This window comes from Pelobates fuscus, chromosome 4, assembly GCF_036172605.1.
Source record: "Pelobates fuscus isolate aPelFus1 chromosome 4, aPelFus1.pri, whole genome shotgun sequence".
Lineage (NCBI taxonomy): Eukaryota > Metazoa > Chordata > Amphibia > Anura > Pelobatidae > Pelobates > Pelobates fuscus.
The window spans coordinates 243,854,720-243,875,868 of record NC_086320.1 but is presented as its reverse complement, the minus strand read 5'-3'; the positions used below and the strand labels follow the sequence as shown (position 1 = coordinate 243,875,868).

Genomic DNA, 21,149 nt, shown 5'->3' with positions numbered 1-21,149 from the left:
TATATATAGTGATATATACGTATATATTTATGTATATAGATATATATTATTTCGTTCTACGTGTATTTTGATATAAATATATATATATTAATATATATTAATATCACAATACAGTTAGAATGACATAAAACACATCTATATATTTTTTAATATTTTATTTTTAATTATTTTTTTATTTAATTGTTTTACGTATTTACATATTTATTTATTTTTATATTATTTATAAATATATATATATATATATATATATAACAATAATTATATATATAGTTACCGTATATACTTGAGTATAAGCCGACCCGAATATGAGCCGAGGCCCCTAATTTTACCCCAAAAAACTGGGGAAACTTATTGACTCGAGTATAAGACTAGGGTGGGAAATGCAGCAGCTACTGGTAAATCTCTAAATAAAATTAGATCCTAAAAAAATTATATTAATTGAATATTTATTTGCAGTGTGTGTGTATGAATGCAGTGTGTGTGTATGAATGCAGTGTGTGTGTGTGTATGAATGCAGTGTGTGTGTGTGTATGAATGCAGTGTGTGTGTGTATGAGTGCAGTGTGTGTGTATATGAGTGCTGTGTGTGTGTATATGAGTGCTGTGTGTGTGTGTGTATGAGTGCGGTGTGTGTGTATGAGTGCAGTGTGTGTGTGTGAGTGCAGTGTGTGTGTATGAGTGCAGTGTGTGTGTATGAGTGCAGTGTGTGTGTATGAGTGCAGTGTGTGTGTATGAGTGCAGTGTGTGTGTATGAGTGCAGTGTGTGTGTATGAGTGCAGTGTATGAGTGTGTGATGCAGTGTGTATGAATGCAGTGTGTATGAATGCAGTGTGTATGAATGCAGTGTGTATGAGTGCAGTGTGCTTGTGTGTGTGATGCAGTGTGTGTATGAATGCAGTGTGTGTATGAGTGCAATGTGCTTGTGTGTGTGATGCAGTGTGTGTATGAATGCAGTGTGTGTGTATGAGTGCAATGTGCTTGTGTGTGTGATGCAGTGTGTGTATGAATGCAGTGTGTGTGTGTATGAGTGCAGTGTGTATGAATGCAGTGTTTGAGTGTGTGATGCAGAGCCTTGGTGGGGGTGAGCATTTTTATTATTGTTTTTATTATTTTAATACTAATTTTTTTTTGTTATATTATTTTTTTTATTATTATAATTTTTTTAATATTTTTTCATTATTATTATTAATACTTTTATTAATTTTTTATTATTATTATTATTAATATTTGTATTATTATTTTCGTCCCCCCTAAGGGGGCTCCTTCCCTGGTGGTCTATTGGCATTGGCAGTTCAGTGGGGGGAGAGGGGGCTGTCAGAGCTGTAACTTACCTTTCCTGCAGCTCCTGTAAGCTCTCTCCTCCTCCGCGCCGTCCGTGCAGCTCCCTGTGTCAGCTCACACTGTAAGTCTCGCGAGAGCCGCGGCTCTCGCGAGACTTACACTGGGAGCTGACCGAGGTACTGAACGGACGGCGCGGAGGAGGAGAGAGCTGACAGGAGCTGCAGGAAAGGTAAGTTACAGCTCTGACAGCCCCCTCTCCCCCCAGTCTGTATTATGGCAATGTAAATTGCCATAATACAGACTATTGACTCGAGTATAAGCAGAGTTCCGTTTTTTCAGCACAAAAATGTGCTGAAAAACTCGGCTTATACTCGAGTATATACGGTAATCAGTATCAGTCTACGTGTAATTTGATATTAATGTATATATATAAATATATATATATATATTAATAGTAAAATACACCTAGACGGTGTATGTGTATATATATATACTTAGATCATATATATATAACATATATATATGATCTAAGTATATATATATTTTTTTTTACACTTATTTTATTTGATTTGATTTGATTTCAGAGTATTAAAATACACCTAGACAGTGTATGTGTGTGTATGTATATGTGTATATATATATACTTAGATCATATATATATATATAAAATATATATATATGATCTAAGTATATATATAATTTTTTTTACACTTATTTGATTTTTATTTGATTTCAGCCAGCACTGGGACTAACTGTCATTACAGTTAGTCCCCCTGCTGGCAATGCCTGAGCCAGCTATCCCGGCCATGTGATTGTGAGGTCCTCGCAAGGACCTCACTCTCACATGACCGGGAGGGACCGGAGAAGAAAGATCTGCCGCGGGGGGGGGCTCCCTGGGAGTCCCCCCAACCGCGATCGCCGGCGTGGGACCGCCGGCGAACGGGTAAGTTACTAAAAACCGGAGGGCGTATATTTACGTCCTGCGGCGTTTAGAGCCGCTTTTAAAAGGAAGTAAATATACGTCCTCCGGACTTAAGGGGTTAATTGCTGGATTTATTTAGGCAGGTTTCTTGCTGGATTTGTTTTAACAGTTTGTCTGCTGTGTTTATCTAGGCAGTCTATTGCTGGGTTTAGCTATGCAGTTTATTCTGTTATTATCTATACCACTTCATGCTATGTAGCTGCTGTATCACTTGTTAACATCTGTTGCTGTATTTAGGCTATTTATCTGATAGATTCTGGATACTGCTCATTGATTTATTGTTCTTCTGGGTTACTTTATGCAGTTTTTCTCACTCTGCCGTATGGGGAATGGGTGTCCCTGCTATGATGCTTTGGCTCTGCCTGTAATCTGTTTCCCCTCACCGGGTTCCCCTGCTGGGCTCTGTCACCCATACCCTTTCTCCCTTATTCCCCACCTGCTCCCAGCGGCCCCTGGACGCTTGCTGAGCTGCTTTTTCAACCGTGCAAGTGCCGCGCGATCACCACGCGGTAGGCCGCGCTCGTTTTTTGCGGCCGCAGTGGCCATTTTGTTGGAGCCGCGGCGGCCATCTTTTTGGAGCCGCATGGGCTCCGTGCGTTGCGAACAGCCCAGTCTCACTCACCGAGCTGCCCTGCTGCCTGCTGGCCATGTGGCCAGCCTCCCCTCTCCCTACTTACTGTGCCTGTCTCACATGCTGCATATGTAACAGATCCTGGATAGCAGATCCTGGACACTCCACCGGCCTTCCTAGACGCTACACCAAGCACCACTGGTACACGTTGGCTAACGGATGGATTCATCAAGAAAATCAGTCTTCATGACGGAGTCCGGAAAGGACCCCGCAAACACCTGACACAGGGTTTGCACTCTATCTGGGACTAACCACTGGATGTCGACGACACACGGACACAGATGTTTCCTCGGGACAAACGGCGCGTTACAGCTTTGAAAGCGAAAAATACTAAATTCCCTTTGGGAATGGACCAATATGGCTTATAGGTATCGCCTAGTTGGTTTCTACAACTGAGAACCGCAAAATGGCCCTTGTCCGAGCTGGACATCAAACTGACAGATTTGGCATCCAAGTGCTGGATCTGCTCTCCGGAGTTACCCTCACGTACAAATTGAGCTGACACGTCTCTATTCATAGGGTTCCCCTTAACTCGCCCCAGAGGTCTCTCGGACTGTGCCCGGACTCAGGATCAGGGTTGCAGAACCTTGGACCGTTCCATGAGCGATATGCATGACCAAAAGAGGCGTCCATTCCGACTCATTCCGAAGTTGCCATGCTGCGCAAAGGGTGCGGCGGAGTGGACTCCCGCCCCATCCCCACGCTATATGCTCCCAATGCATATGTCGCCTATGGACACTTCGAGATGGAGGGCAATCATCCCCTCAGAGAGCTGCTCGGCGTGGATGATTGGTTCTCTCCCTCAACTGGACATGAGAGAAACCCGCATGGATTTTGCCATCAACATGGATATATTGAATCTGACTCACTCCCAGTGAACCCAGTTTCTGGTCTTTCATAGAATATTCGGTCCAGGCGGTGCTCCGCCTCCTGAGGACCAAGATGTCCGTCTTCAAGGAAAATGCCAGGCATATGCTCCGCAACCCGCGGGTCACACTTAGGGGCCCAACCCAGTCGATTGACCAGTTGTTATTCGCCATCGAGGCCATACCTCCAGGATCCGGTACTATCAGCCGCTCCAACATGACGCTTTCTCTGGTCTTCGGCATGGTACGACCGAATCATGTGACCTTCGGACGAAGCTCATCTAAAACTTAATTGATGACTCCGACATAAGGGGACCTGGCCTACCTAGGAGTTTCGGACCCCAACCAACTTTGGCCCTGACTCTGGAGTCCGAAGGAGGGACCTCTTCATGCCAACTGCATGGAACTACCTGCAGGTTTGTTCAACATTCACAGATTTCCCAGGGGAAGTAGTACTGATCGCTACCTTCCGGCGTGGACTTATCACTGGTTACCCACTACGGACTGCAGTCGGATCTCACGTAGGATCGCTATCTATAGCATCTGGACAAGTATTCGTCATTTGTGACAGAATGTCTGCGGGACGAGACACTCATGTGGCGGACGGCTTCACCCGACCATGGAGAGACCCATGATTGGTTGCCTCACCCTCCGGGGTTTCGAGTACTAGCATGATTAAATTTGGTGCGAACTGCCATATGGAGCGGTTCTCCAGCTGGCTGGCGGACCCTCAGCAAGGCGAGGGACGTGTTTTCCAAGCTTGGTCTCCTTTGGGGCGTATGCATCCCGTTTACCTCCAGGATACTTCGGGCTTTGCTTCAGACCGAATTCCTGGGAGTGTCGTTTCGCCTGGCCACACCACTTCGGAGGAGTCCTCCGTGCTTTCCCCTTTTGCTGGAATTTGCCACGGGAAGGCAATCTACGACTCCCTGTCTCTTAATGTCCTGTGTGGGATCCACAGGGGTAGCCTGCCACAACTGGTGTCTGGAGAGATGTTTGGGCCCCTATGGTGGTCCTTATCATGGCTGTCCCCATTGTCTGGCCCTCTCAGGGTAGGATTGTATGGGGCCATTCACGTCCTATGTCAGCTAGTGGACGACTCGTGCGTTTTCTCAAGATTCTGGCATTGGTAAGGATCTCTTGGTCTGCAGTCTACCAAGAGGAGTATACCTTACGGGAGCCCTATATCTCTTGCTATTCCTCAATTCTAGTGGTATTGTGTGTTCTGTATTTCCTTGAGGAATGACCTGATGACAAAGACTTGCCTTGCGCCAGTTTTTCCGCTTACGGTTTTCCCCAGTACATCTTGTATTTCATGGCGTTCTGACGTCATGGTAGCGACGTAGTGTCTTCTTCCTTCTTGCTGTTCAGTACATCGGTTTCTGCTCCACACATTTTATTTCTATTCGTCCTCTGTGTTGTACCCCTATTCTCCGGCTAGGCCACGGCTCTGTTGACAGGTTGTACACGACCATGTAGATCCAGGATCTGGTTCTTTCGTCCGTCTACTCATGGACAGCTGTTGATTTCTGTGTACGGTCGTTTTGGACTGTTTCTGCATCTTCGCTCGCCCGTTGGATTTGGTGGATCCTCTCATTGGCTGACCTTGAGAGTTCCTCTAGGACACTTTTGGTTTGGGGTGCTGTCACCTCAACAACTTTGGAAGCCGTTGGGACCCTTCTGCATTTTCTCCACACCGCTGCTTGGTTTAGGGAATCGTTTTTTTCCATTCTCCTTTTATTTCAGTCCTCATATTCTCATATTGCTTCTGGTTCTACTATTTGGGCGTTAAAACTGCAAATATGAAGCCTCCTGTCCTGCCATAAAATTAGGGATTATTCTAGCCTTGGTGAGGGAATAATCTAAATTTTATTAAAGACAGGAGGCGAATATTTCCCCCCCTTTTTTTTACGTTCCCTCCCTGGATTTGGGTCTTATAATTAATTGGGGATATTGCTATGTTTTGTGAATGCATGGTTTTACATAATAAAGGATATTTCTATTATTCAGTGATTATTGTCTGTGTGCATTTTATTCATCATGTTTGTGTTATAATTATGTTTCGTCAATGCCTTGTAGTTTGTTTAGGTACATACTAGATACTAGGTCTTCATAAGATCTGTAGACTTTATTTATTCTTCAGGTATTATGATGTGCAAGTGATATTGTATGGATAAGACATCTTGCCTTGACAGTTTACTTTCACAATGTTTTCCTTTTTCTTGCAGTGTAATCTGCTTTCTCTCTGGGCTTGTTCTGGGATTGTTTCTCTGGATGTGTCTGCTACAAGGTGGATTCGTTGGTTTCCTTGCTCTCCTGCTCGACCACATCAAAGCAAAAGAGAAAGTGGAAGAGCCTGCTTAGGGGTTTTATACTACTGTTGCTTTGTTCTGATTGGTTGTTTTAAAAAGTTCTGTTAACTGTTTCTTTAAAGCTGGAGGTTTCAGTAAAGAAGGTAAAGCAAATATCCGCCTCCTGTCTTTAATAAAATTTAGATTATTCCCTCACCGAGGCTAGAATAATCCCTAATTATTTATCTAAGATACTTTTTACTAGTTTGCTGCATGACTAATGGTGACACTATTTAATTGTTTTTTTATGAGCACTTGCACTTTGAATTAGACTAAAGCGCCATCTTAGTCTATTGCTGCTGTTTTGGACACACAGGCACACAGATACACACATATGCACAAATGCAGACTCACAGATACAAAGTCACATATAATAAAAAGTACATGCAGATACACAGACACATACAGACACACATGCACAAAGATACATATACACAGATAGATAGACAAACACATAATTATGCACACATACACATACAGAAACACATACATACAAACACACATACAGGCAAAAGACGCGGGTGTGAGGTCTGATTAAGATCTGGCCCTGGGTTAATACCCCCCAACATGGGAGCAGTCAATGTCACTTTTCCCTCACAGCAGCTGTCCCCCACACTGTACTCCCAGGTTCCCTCCAGGTCTGAAGAGCTGCAGTTAGCAGGGGTGTTAGCGACCCCCAGGAGAGCCATGGCGGCCAGCATCATCAGCAAACTGCACAGCCTCTCCACACTGCCACCGTACAAGTAACCAGGAAGTCTCAGCCACCCCGTGCACGAGAGTTAAAGCTTCCGGATCAGGGCACCCTTCGTGCACAAATATGCCAGCGAGGTGAGGGCACTGTAGTTGGGGCTCACTATATAGCCTCTGTTTCGCCTGCTTTCCGTCGTTCTTCCACGGCAGCATGTCTCTGCGAGAAGAGCGGCTGGGGAAGGCGGGCTGCACTGGTTGCGATGTGCTGGTGCAGCTCAGATGGAAGGCGCAGACATAAGCCGCATTAATATAGGGTAGATGTATCTTCCTATAACAGTATGTGTATGGTATATACAGTAGTGTCTTCTATAAGACAAGTTTATTTTTTTCAGAAGGTTTTTTTTTCCAGAAAATACCTTTAAACGAGCAAATACAGTATGTTTTATTTTTAACAAAATGTCTTACTTGGCTTAGTGGTTGAGTTGTTTCTTTATAATGTTTTGTTTCACATTTGGGTAAAAGAAGAGTCTTCACATAAATGTCGTTGCATGCTGCCATGTGACCTAATTTGGTGTATATTACAATGATTTATTCATGCGTGCAACAGAAAAAGAGTGGACATTGTTAATGCAGCAAATACTTACATTTTCATGTATCTATGAACATCTGCAGGAAGAGAGGACCCATCAAAAATAAAATCTTCCACCATAACATTAAGTGTCAGTCGTGATCTCCAATGGGATACAGGTTCATCTAAAGCATTTGTTTCCTTTCTCTTTGTATCAATCTGCTACGAATTAATATTAGATCATTTAAAATATAAATAACCATTTTATAACCAAAGAAAAAGCTCTGCAGTTTCTAAAATATAGGTTTTTTTTTTTACATATCTTATATATATATATTTGAATATTGTCTAAAATAGTTTAACCCCTTAGTGACCAGACCGTTTTTTAATTTTCTTACCGTTAAGGACCAGGGCTAATTTTACATTTCTGTGGTGTTTGTGTTTAGCTGTAATTTTCCTTTTACTCATTAACTGTACCCACACATATTATATACAGTTTTTCTCGCCATTAAATGGTCTTTCTGAAGATACCATTATTTTCATAACATATTTAATTTACTATAAAAACAAATAATAAATTATGATAAAAAAAAAATCTGTTACACATCTACAACCTCCAAAAACACCCGTGCTAAATAGTTTCTGAATTTCATTCTGAGTTTATAAACACCCAATGTTAACATGTTATTAGCTTTTTTTGGAAAGTTATAGGGCTATAAGTACAAGTAGGACATTGTTGTTTCAAAATATATATTTTTAAAATTTATCAATAGTGACAATGTAACACTGTTCTCTGTCATAAATCTCTGAATCACACCTCACTCACATGTACATATTTTTTTTTTAAACAAGACAACCCAGGGTATTCAATATGGGGTATGTCCAGTCTTTTTTAGTAGCCGCACAGTCACAAACACTAGCCAAAGTTAGCATTTAAATTTGTTTGTATGTTAAAAATGTGAACGCTAACTTTGGCCAGTGTTTGTGACTAAGTGGCTACAAAAAAAGGCTGGACATACCCAGTTTGCAATACTTTGGATTGTCTTCTTTTGCAAATGGTATGCCATCATGGGGGCAATTCTCATTCCTGGGCTACCATACGCTCTCAAAGGCAACATAACCAATCTGGCAAATTTCAATGTGAAAGAACAGAAAATCAAGACTTCTATTTGACTGTGTAACTTTCAAAAACACTATAAAACCTGTACATGGGGGGTACTGTTATTCTCGGGAGACTTCGCTGAACAGAAATATTAGTATTTTAAAACAGTAAAACGTATCACAACAATGATATCATCACAAGTGAAAGTGCCGTTAGTGTGTGAAAAATGGCAAAAATGTCAATATCATTGCTGTGATATGTTTTACGGTTTTGAAAAACTCATATTTGTGTTAAGCAAAGTCTCCCGAGTATAACAATGCTCCCCATGTACAAGTTTTATGGGTCAATATAAGGCTTGCCCATTTCAGTTTGCCAGATTGGTATGCTAAGCCTTTGTTGCCTTTTAAGACCATATGGTAGCCCAGGAATGTGAATTAACCCCATTATGGCATAACATTTTCAAATGTAGACAAATCAGGGTATTCAAAATTGGGTATTTCCAGTCTTTTGTTGTAGCCAATTGGTCACGAACGCTGGCCAAAGTTAGCTTCTTTTTTTTTTTAAACAAAAACAGCACTTTTACTGGAGATATCATCGTCATGATAAGTTTTACTTTTTAAAACACTCAAAGTCTCCCGAGTAAAACAATACTCCCCATGTAAAGGTTCTTTGGTGTTTTGGAAAGTTACGGTATTAAATATAGGGCTTGCCAATTAAATTCTCTGGACTGTCTGTCTGGGTTGTCAGTCAAGTCCTCAAATTATAATTAATAAAATCTAATAATTATTTAAAATTTACAGCTAAATATATATGTAGAATGTGTGTGTGTATATATATATATATATATATATATATATATATATATATATATATACTAGCTATATATGTACACACACACACATTGTTCTGTCCTCCAGACTTTATTCGGTATACTTGTGTTTTCATGTTTAGAATAGTATGTTTAAATAAAGATGTTAGAAAGCACATCATTATGGGCAGAACTTCTACAGTAAGTGTATCAGCCTCCATTTTGGGAAGATTCAGTAAGCAGCAAGTCATGTTCTTCTCATCCCTAGCCATCACCCCTTAGAGAGCTTAAAGGACCACTATAGGCACCCAGACCACTTCAGCTTAATGAAGTGCTCTGGGTGCCTGGTCCAGCTAGGTTTAACCATTTTTGCTGTAAACATAGCAGTTTCAGAGAAAATGCTATGTTTACCTATGGATTAATCCAGCCTCTAGTGGCTGTCTCATCGACAGCCGCTAGAGGCGCTTCTCACTGTGATTGGACTGGCTGAATGCGCGCGTGGCTCTTGCCGCGCATGCAGCCGATGACGGAAAAAGAGGGATGAGAGTCCCCAGCGCCGAGGAAGCCCGGCGCTGGAAAAAAGGTAAGGGATTAACCCCTTCCTCCCCCTTCAGCGCCACGGGAGTGGGACCCTGAGGGTGGGGGCACCTTCAGGACACTATAGTGCCAGGAAAACAAGTATGTTTTCCTGGCACTATAGTGGTCCTTTAAACAGTGAGCTCGTGTTATCCTATCCTATCCTATATTATTGATTATTGTTTCTTTGTTGTATGCAATAAACTGATTGATGTTTATTTCTACCAATTTGTAGTTTTACCTGGCTTGTTCTAATAAATTTGAGATCAAAGAAATATGGTATCTGAAGTTTATGGAGCAGGAAGGTTTAGCTTTCTGTCCTAGAGACAGAACAGTGACATTTTTGCTGACCTCTGGGGTGAAGATAAGCTGATTTTGGAAGACTGTACAGCCGGCAGCTACGCAGTACCCTTACAGTCAGAAGCCTTAGATGAAACAGGCCTTCAGCAAGGGAAGCAAGCAGTCAAGCTACACAGAGACGTGCTCTGTCACGCAGCGTTGACGCTTCAACGGTCTCTACACAGCAGGACAGATTCTCCTCCGCAACCATGCCTCACAGTGGGGCATCTTCTTATAAAACATGATCACAATCACGCTCATTCAAGTCATATGTCGCAAATGCAGCAGTGATCGCCCGTTCGAAAGCCAAAGTAGCCGCATTTGCAGACCAAGAGTTGCAGATGAAAAAAAGAAAAGGCTCACCTAGAAGCATCTCTGAATATATAGCGGGCTATGCGAGAAGCTAACATGGAGAGGCTAGCAGTAGGCAGAGACGCTGCTGCCGCCATTACAGAAGCCAAATCATTAGAAGCAGCTGTCTACAATGAGCCAAGAGTAAGTAGCAGCATACTGGGTCTAGAGGAAGACAACCAAGATTCCATGTAGCGCACTTCAGATTATGTCTACCAGCACACCAACCCAAGCAGTACTCCCCAGCAAGAAATTAAACATGACGTCAGTGAGTCACATCAAATAAAGTAAAAAGGTAGTCCGCTTTCATACCAGCGTCAATCACATGCTTTCACTCCAAGGGAGTATGCAACACGCCGGTACGAGTCGCCAACCTTATGCAAGTATGAGCCCAAAGAAGAGACTCCTACCAGCTATGCCCATACACCACACCACGATACACCAACAGCCTACCCAAATGCCAATCAATTTTATGTAGACCTTGCCAGATTCCAATATAAAACGTGAGTTAGTTACCCAAGGAAAATAAAATAGTATAAACAGTGAGAGCACACATAAATAGTAGATCTCTTTACCCTTGTATTCAATTAAAATCCAGTAAACATAAAATCAGGAGAAAAATATAGGGTAACGTCCGATAAATTTTAAATAGTGAATAATTTAACAAACTCACATATTACTGACTCAGACTAAGAGCGTTGAATGGATAAGACGTAGTGATAGCTGGAATCAAGTGCCGACTGTTTGCTTGCTCCTTCTTTAAAATGCCCAGGATGCAGGTTCTTTTTTTAAAAAGGTTTTATTACAAGATAAAAAACAGCAGCAGGCTCCTACACTTCCCAGTCAAGGAGCAGATCATGCGGGCCGCAAGGGAGAACCCGCCAAAATACCAGGGCCAAACACTTCACTTCTTCTTCTTCAGCAGCCAAAAAGCCGGGAGTGGGTGACGGGATAACAGGAGAGAGGTACCCAGTAACCGGGGTAAAGGTGGCAGATCTATAGATCAGGATAACCATCCCACAACACCAGGCCGGGCACAGACCGCACTAAACTTAAGGGGAAGTGTGGGTGGGCTGCAACAACTGAGGTAACGGCCCCACCCAACATAGGCCACCCACTACTCAGCGTAACCCAAAGGGGGCGAGACCAATACTACGCAAAATGCACAACGCGCATATATTGACCCTTTCTAGGTAATTGGCTTATAGACAACTGGCCACTCACCAACAGGTACTGAATAAGGCCGACACAGCCCGCACACTACAAACTGCATACTGTTGATAGGCCTACATGTGTAGAATACACGGTGCCACCGAACCACCATCATCCGCCATTTGACATAGCCCAAGGTGATCAAGGCTCATTTGATGTACAATGTAAATGATAAAAAATACTATGTAAATGTTAACATGGTTACCACCCTAGTGAACCCTCAACGGTACACCACTCGACCCGACAAATGACCACCCCAGTTCTAGCACCGACATCGAGACACCACGCACCCCACCGTACAGGACGTATCACATGCCACACAATCCCAACTCACAACAGATCCTAAAACAGTCAATCCCCACCCCATTTACACGGCAGGTCCACAGCCACACGATGGGCCCGACTCACAATGCAGCTTGATAGCCATGCTTGACCGGGACGAACTGACGACAGAGGATCACCCCCACAACCTCTGCCAAGGACCGGCAACCACAGCCACGATACAAAACAGGACCGTTGGCCAGAATACACACGGAGCCACACCGACACACCCCACAATGACAGGCCACACAGCAAAGCACAAACGCACAGACAAGGACAGAGAGTCCACCGGAGAGACCCACACCCCACCAACTTCTATAGAATAGCGAGACAACACCACCGGAAGCTCCCGGGGGGAAGAGCGCCAGGCGAACCAGGCGTCTACCCCCACAACCCACACTACCACCAGAGCCACCCTCGCACGAGACCGGGAAAAGGCTCACAGACAGACCCCCACTACAAACAGCAAACACACTCTTACAGACGAGACGAATCCTGCCCATATAACGCCTGGCAACTACCTAATAAAACCAGGCACTTTTACCCTACCCATCCAAACCCTTACCCTAACTACCCGCGACCACCTCCCCTTCTTTTTTTTTTTCTTTCTTCCCTCGCTCTTTCCTCACACCCCCCCCCCCCATTACTCCCCAAAAACCACACCTCAGAACACATCACAATACCGCACAACCACACACCGCAGGATGCCGACCTCCCTATCGATCCACTGCAAGGGACTGAACAACAAAAGACACCAGCTCATGCGATGGGCAAACAGATCTAAAGCCGATATCCTCCTACTCCAGGAAACACACTTCACCCAAGCCAAACAGTTCCCTCTCCTGAGCCGACACTACCGGGTGAACCACTACGCGAGCTCCCCAGCAGGCAAGCAAAATGGAGTCGCCATCATCATTCGAAAAACATGCCCCCTATCGATCCAACGCACAATCGCCGACCCGTAGGGTAGATACCTCACAATCACCGGCAAAATTGGCCCCCAACGCTACGCGTTCACATCAGTATACGCACCCAACAAACCGACTAGCTCATTCTGGACCTCCCTCAGAGCGCACCTGGCGACCATTCCATCCCACCACTCGGTGATTGGAGGGGACTTTAACGCCACCCCATCACCTGCTGTAAACAGACACCGCTCGTACACACACACACGCCACCAGCCACCGACGGGAAAAGCAGATAAACTCTTCGCCACCTTCCTCGCCCGAACGCAACTGATAGACGCGTGGAGATCCCAACATCTCACAGAGCTAGACTACACCTTCTATTCGCACCCACATCAATCGCACTCCCGCATAGACCTCTTCCTAGTCTCCCCAGCCATGGCACCCATGTTAAAAACCACGACCATTGGCCAGATCACTTGGTATGACCACGCCAACACCACGTTAACCCTCAACATCCCACACACGGCAGGCCCATGGTCCTGGCGGCTCAACCCCACCCTCCTCCACAACCCACAGATCAGAGAGAAAATCGCCGAGACCATGACGGAATTTTTCACGCTAAACGCAGACTCGGCAGAGTCCAAAAGCACCCTGTGGGCGGCCCACAAAGCCGTCCTCAGGGGAACCTTAATAAACCAAGCGACCATACTCAAAAAACAACAAACCGCCCACCTGGAACGAACACTAGCGACGCTAAGAACCTTAGAATCCAAACTCAAACTAGAACCCACACAAGCCATAACCGAGCAAACCAAACAATGCCAAGCAGACATCAAAGAATATATGGCAAAAGATTTCACCAAAGCCCGGTTGTGGTCGAAACAACTCTTCTATGATAAGGCTAATAAAGCCGACACCCTCCTAGCACGAAAACTCAGACAGCGAACGAACCAAAAACTGATAGACAAAATAACCACACCGAACGGATCGGTCACAGAAGACCCTGACAAAATAGCAGAGGTGTTCCAAAACGACTTCTCGAACCTGTACGACCATGACACCGAATCATGCCGGAACCCTCTAGCACACAACGCACGGGTACACCATTATCTGACCCAGATCCCACTGCCCTCCCTAACAGAAGAAGTGGCACAGCGGCTAATTGAACCAGTAACACCGGAAGAACTCGTAGGCACAATGAAATCATTAAAACCTAACAAAAGACCGGCCCCAGACGGTTTCACCGGCCTATACTACAAGACGTTTGCCCCCACTTTAACCCCCCACTTATGCAACCTATATAACGCCATACTACAAGGACACCCCCTACCCAGGGAAATGCTACAGGCCACAGTTTGCCTCCTCCCCAAACCTAATAAAACCCACTTAGACCCAGGACACTACCGGCCCATCTCCCTCCTGAACGTGGACATAAAATTATTTACCAAACTCCTAGCAGACCGGCTCTGCCCCAACCTTCCCCGACTCATTCACCCAGATCAAGTGGGATTCATCCCCACGAGACAGGCAAGCGACAACACACGGAGAACATACGACCTGATCTGGCATGCACACACAAGACGCATCCCGACCCTCATACTTTCCCTAGACGCCGAAAAGGCATTCGACAGATTACTCTGGCCCTACCTGTTCGCCACACTCGAAAAATTCGGCTTCCCCGCGGATTTCATAGGTGCACTGAAATCACTATACGCCACACCACAGGCAAACCTCTTACTGCCACTAACACAACCACCGGCATTCACAATTCATAATGGCACGCGCCAAGGATGCCCCCTATCCCCAATCCTATTCGCCCTATCCCTGGAGGCGCTCCTTCAAAACTTAAGACGCAACCCAGACATTAAAGGCCTAAAAATCAGGGAGGAAGAATACAAAACGGCAGCGTACGCGGATGACCTGCTCATAACTATCACAGAACCAACGGACTCCCTACCACCGCTCCTACAGGCCTTAGAAACCTACGCCAACATATCCGGGTACAAACTTAACTTCGAAAAGACAGAAGCTCTGCCCCTACACTTAGACCCCCACACACTAGAGACGCTTCAACAACAGTACCCCTTCAAGCTAGACTCCACCCAAATACAATACCTGGGAGTCGACATTCCGGCAGACCTGACACAATGCTACACGCTAAACTACACACCTATCATAAACAAAATCACCCGAGATATACAAACCTGGCAGAACATGCTGATATCCTGGCTGGGCAGGCTGGCCTCGGTCAAAATGAATATCCTGCCCAGACTCTCATACCTATTCCAAGCGTTGCCAATCCCCATCTCCATGCCGGATTTTAAAAAGCTACAGACCTCAATCGATAAGTTAATTTGGTCCAACAGGCGCACACGGATTAAGAGGCAAACCCTGTACGTCCCCAACAGAGCAGGAGGACTGGGCCTACCACACCTCACCTATTATTATCAAGCAGCACAAGTCGCACAAGCCCAAAACCTGCACGCCCTACCCGGGGTCAAACGATGGGTAGACCTTGAAAAGGACATGTTTAGGAAAGACTTCCCCTCTCTAGACATCTGGCTACCAAAAGAGGCCAGACCACCCATGCCGAGGACGACCCCAGCACTAACCAATACCATAAAAGTTTGGGATAAGACAGTGTACAAAAGCAGTCTTACGAACACAATATCCCCACTAATACCATTGCTTCGTAACACACAATTCCAACCAGGGATGACACCGAAAGACTTCATACGATATGAAGACAATAACCTAACACACATATACCACTTCCTCCAAGGCAACCACTTGACACCATTCACGGACCTGCCACAAACAATACCCTTCAGAACCTACGACTACTTTAGATATATCCAGATTAGAAGCTTTCTCGACTCACCAGCGATCAAACAAGCAAGCACCACAGCACTAACCCCCTTTGAGAAACAATGCATGCAAGCACCAATTCGGAGGGGCCAAATCTCTACGCTCTATTCCCACATACTTCAAAACATAAAAGAAGACGCCCTATCATACGTGTCGGCTAGGGAGAGAGATCTAGGCCCGGGCAGATGACCCATCAGACTGGGTGGACATCTGGGAGGCCACAGCCACAATCTCCATATGAGTCACCCACAAAGAACAGGCATATAAAACGCTAATGAGATGGTACCTCACTCCCCTGAGACTCAAACAGATGGGCAGACTAGACTCAGACACATGCTGGAAAGGCTGCGGCAACAAGGGAACCTACCTACACCTATGGTGGGAGTGTACCCCCATAACACGGATATGGCAACAGGTCGCAGCCCTGGTCTCCGGCATCTTACACACAGATATCCCACTCAACCCATGGATATGGCTACTATCCAAACCACACACAGACATAAATTGAAAGACTATATACGGTATCCCGTCGTCACCAATCCACAAATTGTTGAATTGGTGACTGGGATAAGCGGTCAGGGTGGTGGTACCAGGTCCACCTAAATATGGGCTTGAACCCTGTATTAACGTGAATTGGTAAAGAAATGAATAGATTGGGTAGCGTCTCCCCCTTATAAAAAGAGAGGGGGGAGAAAAGCTCCCAATCAACCTGGTATAGAATAGAAGAAGGACAGTTATGGTGCTATACCTATAGATCTGTCCAAATAAGGATAAAGGTATCAAAAATAACGTATACTCGTATTTAGGAAACTAATGAGATGTGTATCCTGGCAAACACAGTGCACACACTGTAACTTTATTAAATCAATTAAACAAAGGATACAAAATCTCAATTCCTAGGAGATACTTAGTTACTGAGCGAATTTCCAGTGGATGTATCTTAATGTCCAGTATGGCATATTGAACACTGGAGACTCCAGGTATGCCTTTTGGACGATCCACGTGGGAAAAGCCAAAAAAGTCGAGGTTGATACCTTTAAATTTAAGGAGGTTCAGCAGGTGGGACAGATGCAGACTTTGCACATTATAGAAAGGTACATAAAAATGTCCATAAATCGATGTCTAAAGGATAGACTCTAAACTTTTAAGGAAAAGACAGGATAGAGTATAGCACAATATTTACAATAAATATATGTATATATGGAGGGACAGCAGGATACTGATAATAGGTAAAGGATTAGATTTATAGTAGGATGAGGGGTAAAAATCCCCACTAATAAACACTGTATCTAATCTTTCCTATACACTCCCCCCAACACCTTCGTGGGTGTTCTATCCTTGTTCTGTTGCTAAGCTCTGTCCCTTAAGTCACTGCCTTTACTTCACTAGTACTACTTATTTGAACAGGTACATAAACCTCAGTCTCAACAACGAAAAAAAGAAAAAATAATAAATGAATAAGTGATGTCAAAAGTGGAATCCCTCGTGCATGGTGCCGGGTGAGTGCTCAGTGAGAGAGGGATCCAGCGTGAAGACCCGACGCGCGTTTCGGAGTACTGGACTCCTTCGTCAGGGGTTAAGAATTGCCGCCCGTTCCCCCCCGATATTTAAATGTAGGCTGGCCAATCGGAGGTTCCATCACTGGTGACGTATCGCTGTTGCGGTCACGTGGAGTAGCTATGGGCGGGATGAGCCGCATTAAGGTGATTGGTAGCTCTATTAACTCCCTCTGTGCCATAACTCCCAGTAAATAGAAGTGTGGACTCCGAAAAGTAATTGAGGGGCACTAACACATACTTGGGCGATTAAACTAATATAAAAATAAAAATAAATATGAAGAGGAACGGCTCTTTAGTTTACATCATGCTTATCAATCAGCATGAGACGAAGTTTGGAGCCTATAATCTCTATAAGTTGAAAAGACCGAGTAGTGTGCGCCCTAAACCCTTATTGCGTAGAAATATAAACAGGGTTGACTAATTCACTTGCTTATCGATCACAGTAAGTGTATATATACAGTTATTTTGCAAATTCCCCCTACACTCCGAAGATATGAGCTAAGTAGTCTTAAGAAGATCGGCTCTTTAGTATGCATGATGCTTTTCAGCCAGCATAAGAAAATCTAGAGCATATGATCTTTGTAGATTAGAAGGACAATATAGTGTTCATCCTTATTATTTTGTTGTGTGTAAGTTTGGGAAAGATTAACTGATTCACTTGCTTGTAGATCACTTTGAAATATATATATGCAGTTATTTTGCAATTTTCCCATAAGCTTCATATGTTCACTGGGCAATATTGATAATCTCTCTTAGATGTCCAGGCTTAGTATGAGTATCCAGTATTATCTCTTAATGTCGGGAGAAATTATATGGATAAGGTAAAAAAAGGGGGAGGTCTAGACTTATTAGTATTTTGTCTATTTAGACTTAGAGAGATGCCTAGTGAGAATGTCCTCATGAAGAGACACTGAAGACAGCATATCTATTGTTATTTCTTGACATGAGGGTAGCTATGTGGTCTGGTAGATTTAGAGAGATGCCTAGTGAAAGTGCTCTCATAAGGGGACACTGAAGTCAGCATATCTATTGTTATTTCTTAACATGAGAGTAGCTGTATGGGATAGAAAGGAGGGACACGGGGGAGGGGCAGGAGAGTTAAAAAATTCTCTCAAAATGTGAAGACTTAAATGTGATAGAAGGTGATAATCAATATCTATACGTTGAAAAGAAGAAAAATGTTCGTAAGAAGTTAGATCTTCTAAGGTATAGCAATGGTTATATTGTGCTAAGTCCTAAAAGATGTTATTTTTTTTTTTTTTTTTTTTCCCACGTGGATCGTCCAAAAGGCATACCTGGAGTCTCCAGTGTTCAATATGCCATACTGGACATTAAGATACATCCACTGGAAATTCGCTCAGTAACTAAGTATCTCCTAGGAATTGAGATTTTGTATCCTTTGTTTAATTGATTTAATAAAGTTACAGTGTGTGCACTGTGTTTGCCAGGATACACATCTCATTAGTTTCCTAAATACGAGTATACGTTATTTTTGATACCTTTATCCTTATTTGGACAGATCTATAGGTATAGCACCATAACTGTCCACACACAGACATACCCAGAGCACAAAACAAACTGGTAGCCAGGATAGCCTTAGCGACCAGACGGGCAATAGCAGAAAAATGGGGCAGCCCAGACATACCGACCATGGAGATTATCAAGAAGAAAATCTCAGATGCAATAAAAATGGACGAATTGTCCGCAATGGTACATGATACGACTACACAATTCCACAAAATATGGGACCCCTGGTTCCACGAAATCGCAACATCTACATAATAGAACAAGACCACACTCACTCACCACACCACGACAAGAACACTGCCTACCACCGACCCCCGCCCCCCCCCTTTTTTTTTCTCTTCTACCCCCACCCCCCACCGCACCAGTCCCCCACTCCACCCCTACCCACCTACCAAAACCCCCAATACTACTACCGCAGGCCAAGCGGCCCGCAGCCTATAGGCACAACGCACCATAGACATCGACACCGCATGTCAAGGACCCATACAGGGACACAAGCCAAATGACTGCGTCTATAGACTAGATAACGAATTACTCCTCCACAGACCCAAAGAAAACCTAGAACGACTACCCACTAGACAGACACGCATACCACCAGGAGAACCCAGAAGCCGGACTTACCCCACCCCTCCACTGACTGAACCCTTCGACATCACCACCCAGTTCACCCCCACCCATTAAGAAACAAAATAGAAGCACAGTAGAAAACATGTTGAATACGCTGCAAATACTGTACCCGGTGTAGAACGACTCACGCTAAACAATGTATTCAAATGTTTAATGCTTGATTGTACCATTCTCACTGCTTCAATAAAAACAAAGAATTCTAAAAAAAAAAAAACAGCAGCAAAAAATAGAAAACCGCAACCTCACTCTCCATACACTGACGCATTTCAGCCGAAGCTTTTTTCAAAGTATCACTTTGAAAAAAGCTTCGGCTGAAACGCGTCAGTTTGTGGAGAGAGAGGTTGCGGTTTTCAATTTTTTGCTGCGGTTTTTTATCTTGTAATAAAACCTTTTTAAAAAAAGAACCTGCATCCTGGGCATTTAACGGAGGAGGGAAGCGAGTTCCACAGGAACGATGCAGCCCTCGAGAAATCTTGAAGGCGAGCATCGGAGGTGGGAGTACAGACAGAAGATAGGCGTAAGTCTTCAGCAGATCGTAAGGGCCTAGACGGGACATACTTGTGTATAAGGGAGGATAGATAGGTGGGAGCAGCATTATGTAGCGATTTGAAAGCATGAACCAGAATTTTAAATTGAATTCTATATTTTATAGGAAGCCAATGTAGGGACTGACAGAAGGGTGAGGCATGGGAGGTGCGGGCGGACATGAGGATGAGCCTCGCTGTCGCATTTATTATGGACTGTAACGGCGCAAGTTGGGAGCACGTAAGACCACTGAGAAGCGGATTACAGTAGTCAAGGCGAGAAAAGACAGTGGAATGGACCAACACCTTAGTCGCATCTGGCGTTAAGTAGGGGCGGATGCGCGCAATGATTTTGAGATGGAAATGGCAGGATTTGGCGATAGATTGAACATGAGGCTTGAAGGAGAGGTCGGAGTCAAAGAGAACACCTAGGCAGCGAGCCTGCATGGTGGAGCTGATGGTATCACCGTTGACTTGGAGGGAGACAGACACAGGAGTAACAACACTTGAGGGAGGAAAGACCAGAATTTCAGTTTAGTTTAAAGGGACACTATAGTCACCTGAACAACTTTAGCTTAATGAAGCAGTTTTGGTGTATAGAACATGCCCCTGCAGCCTCACTGCTCAATCCTCTGCCATTTAAGAGTTAAATCCCTTTGTTTATGAACCCTAGTCACACCTCCCTGCATGTGACTTGCACAGCCTTCCATAAACACTTCCAGTAAAGATAGCCCTATTTAGGCTTTCTTTATTGCAAGTTCTGTTTAATTAAGATTTTCTTATCCCCTGCTATGTTAATAGCTTGCTAGACCCTGCAAGAGCCTCCTGTATGTGATTCAAGTTCAATTTAGAGAATGAGATACAATTATTTAAGGTAAATTACATCTGTTTGAAAGTGAAACCAGTTTTTTTTTTCATGCAGGCTCTGTCAAATCATAGCCAGGGGAGGTGTGGCTAGGGCTGCTTAAACAGAAACAAAGTGAATTACCTCCTAAATGACAGTGAATTGAGCAGTGAAATTGCAGGGGAATGATCTATACACTAAAACTGCTTTATTTA

The 21,149-nt window shown here is 44.1% G+C and overlaps 1 protein-coding gene across 2 annotated transcripts in view; it reads right to left on the bottom strand.

The window, feature by feature from the left end:
- The window catches only part of CLPTM1L (CLPTM1 like), a 469,239-nt gene that overhangs the window by 333,358 nt on the left and 114,732 nt on the right, over positions 1–21,149 (bottom strand). The window contains exon 5 of one of the 2 annotated variants that reach the window (XM_063452024.1): positions 7,445–7,587. In XM_063452024.1, coding sequence (XP_063308094.1) covers positions 7,445–7,587 — 143 coding nt within the window. Of the gene's footprint in view, positions 1–7,444; positions 7,591–21,149 lie in introns of both variants that reach the window. The other variant, XM_063452023.1, reaches the window with a different exon arrangement.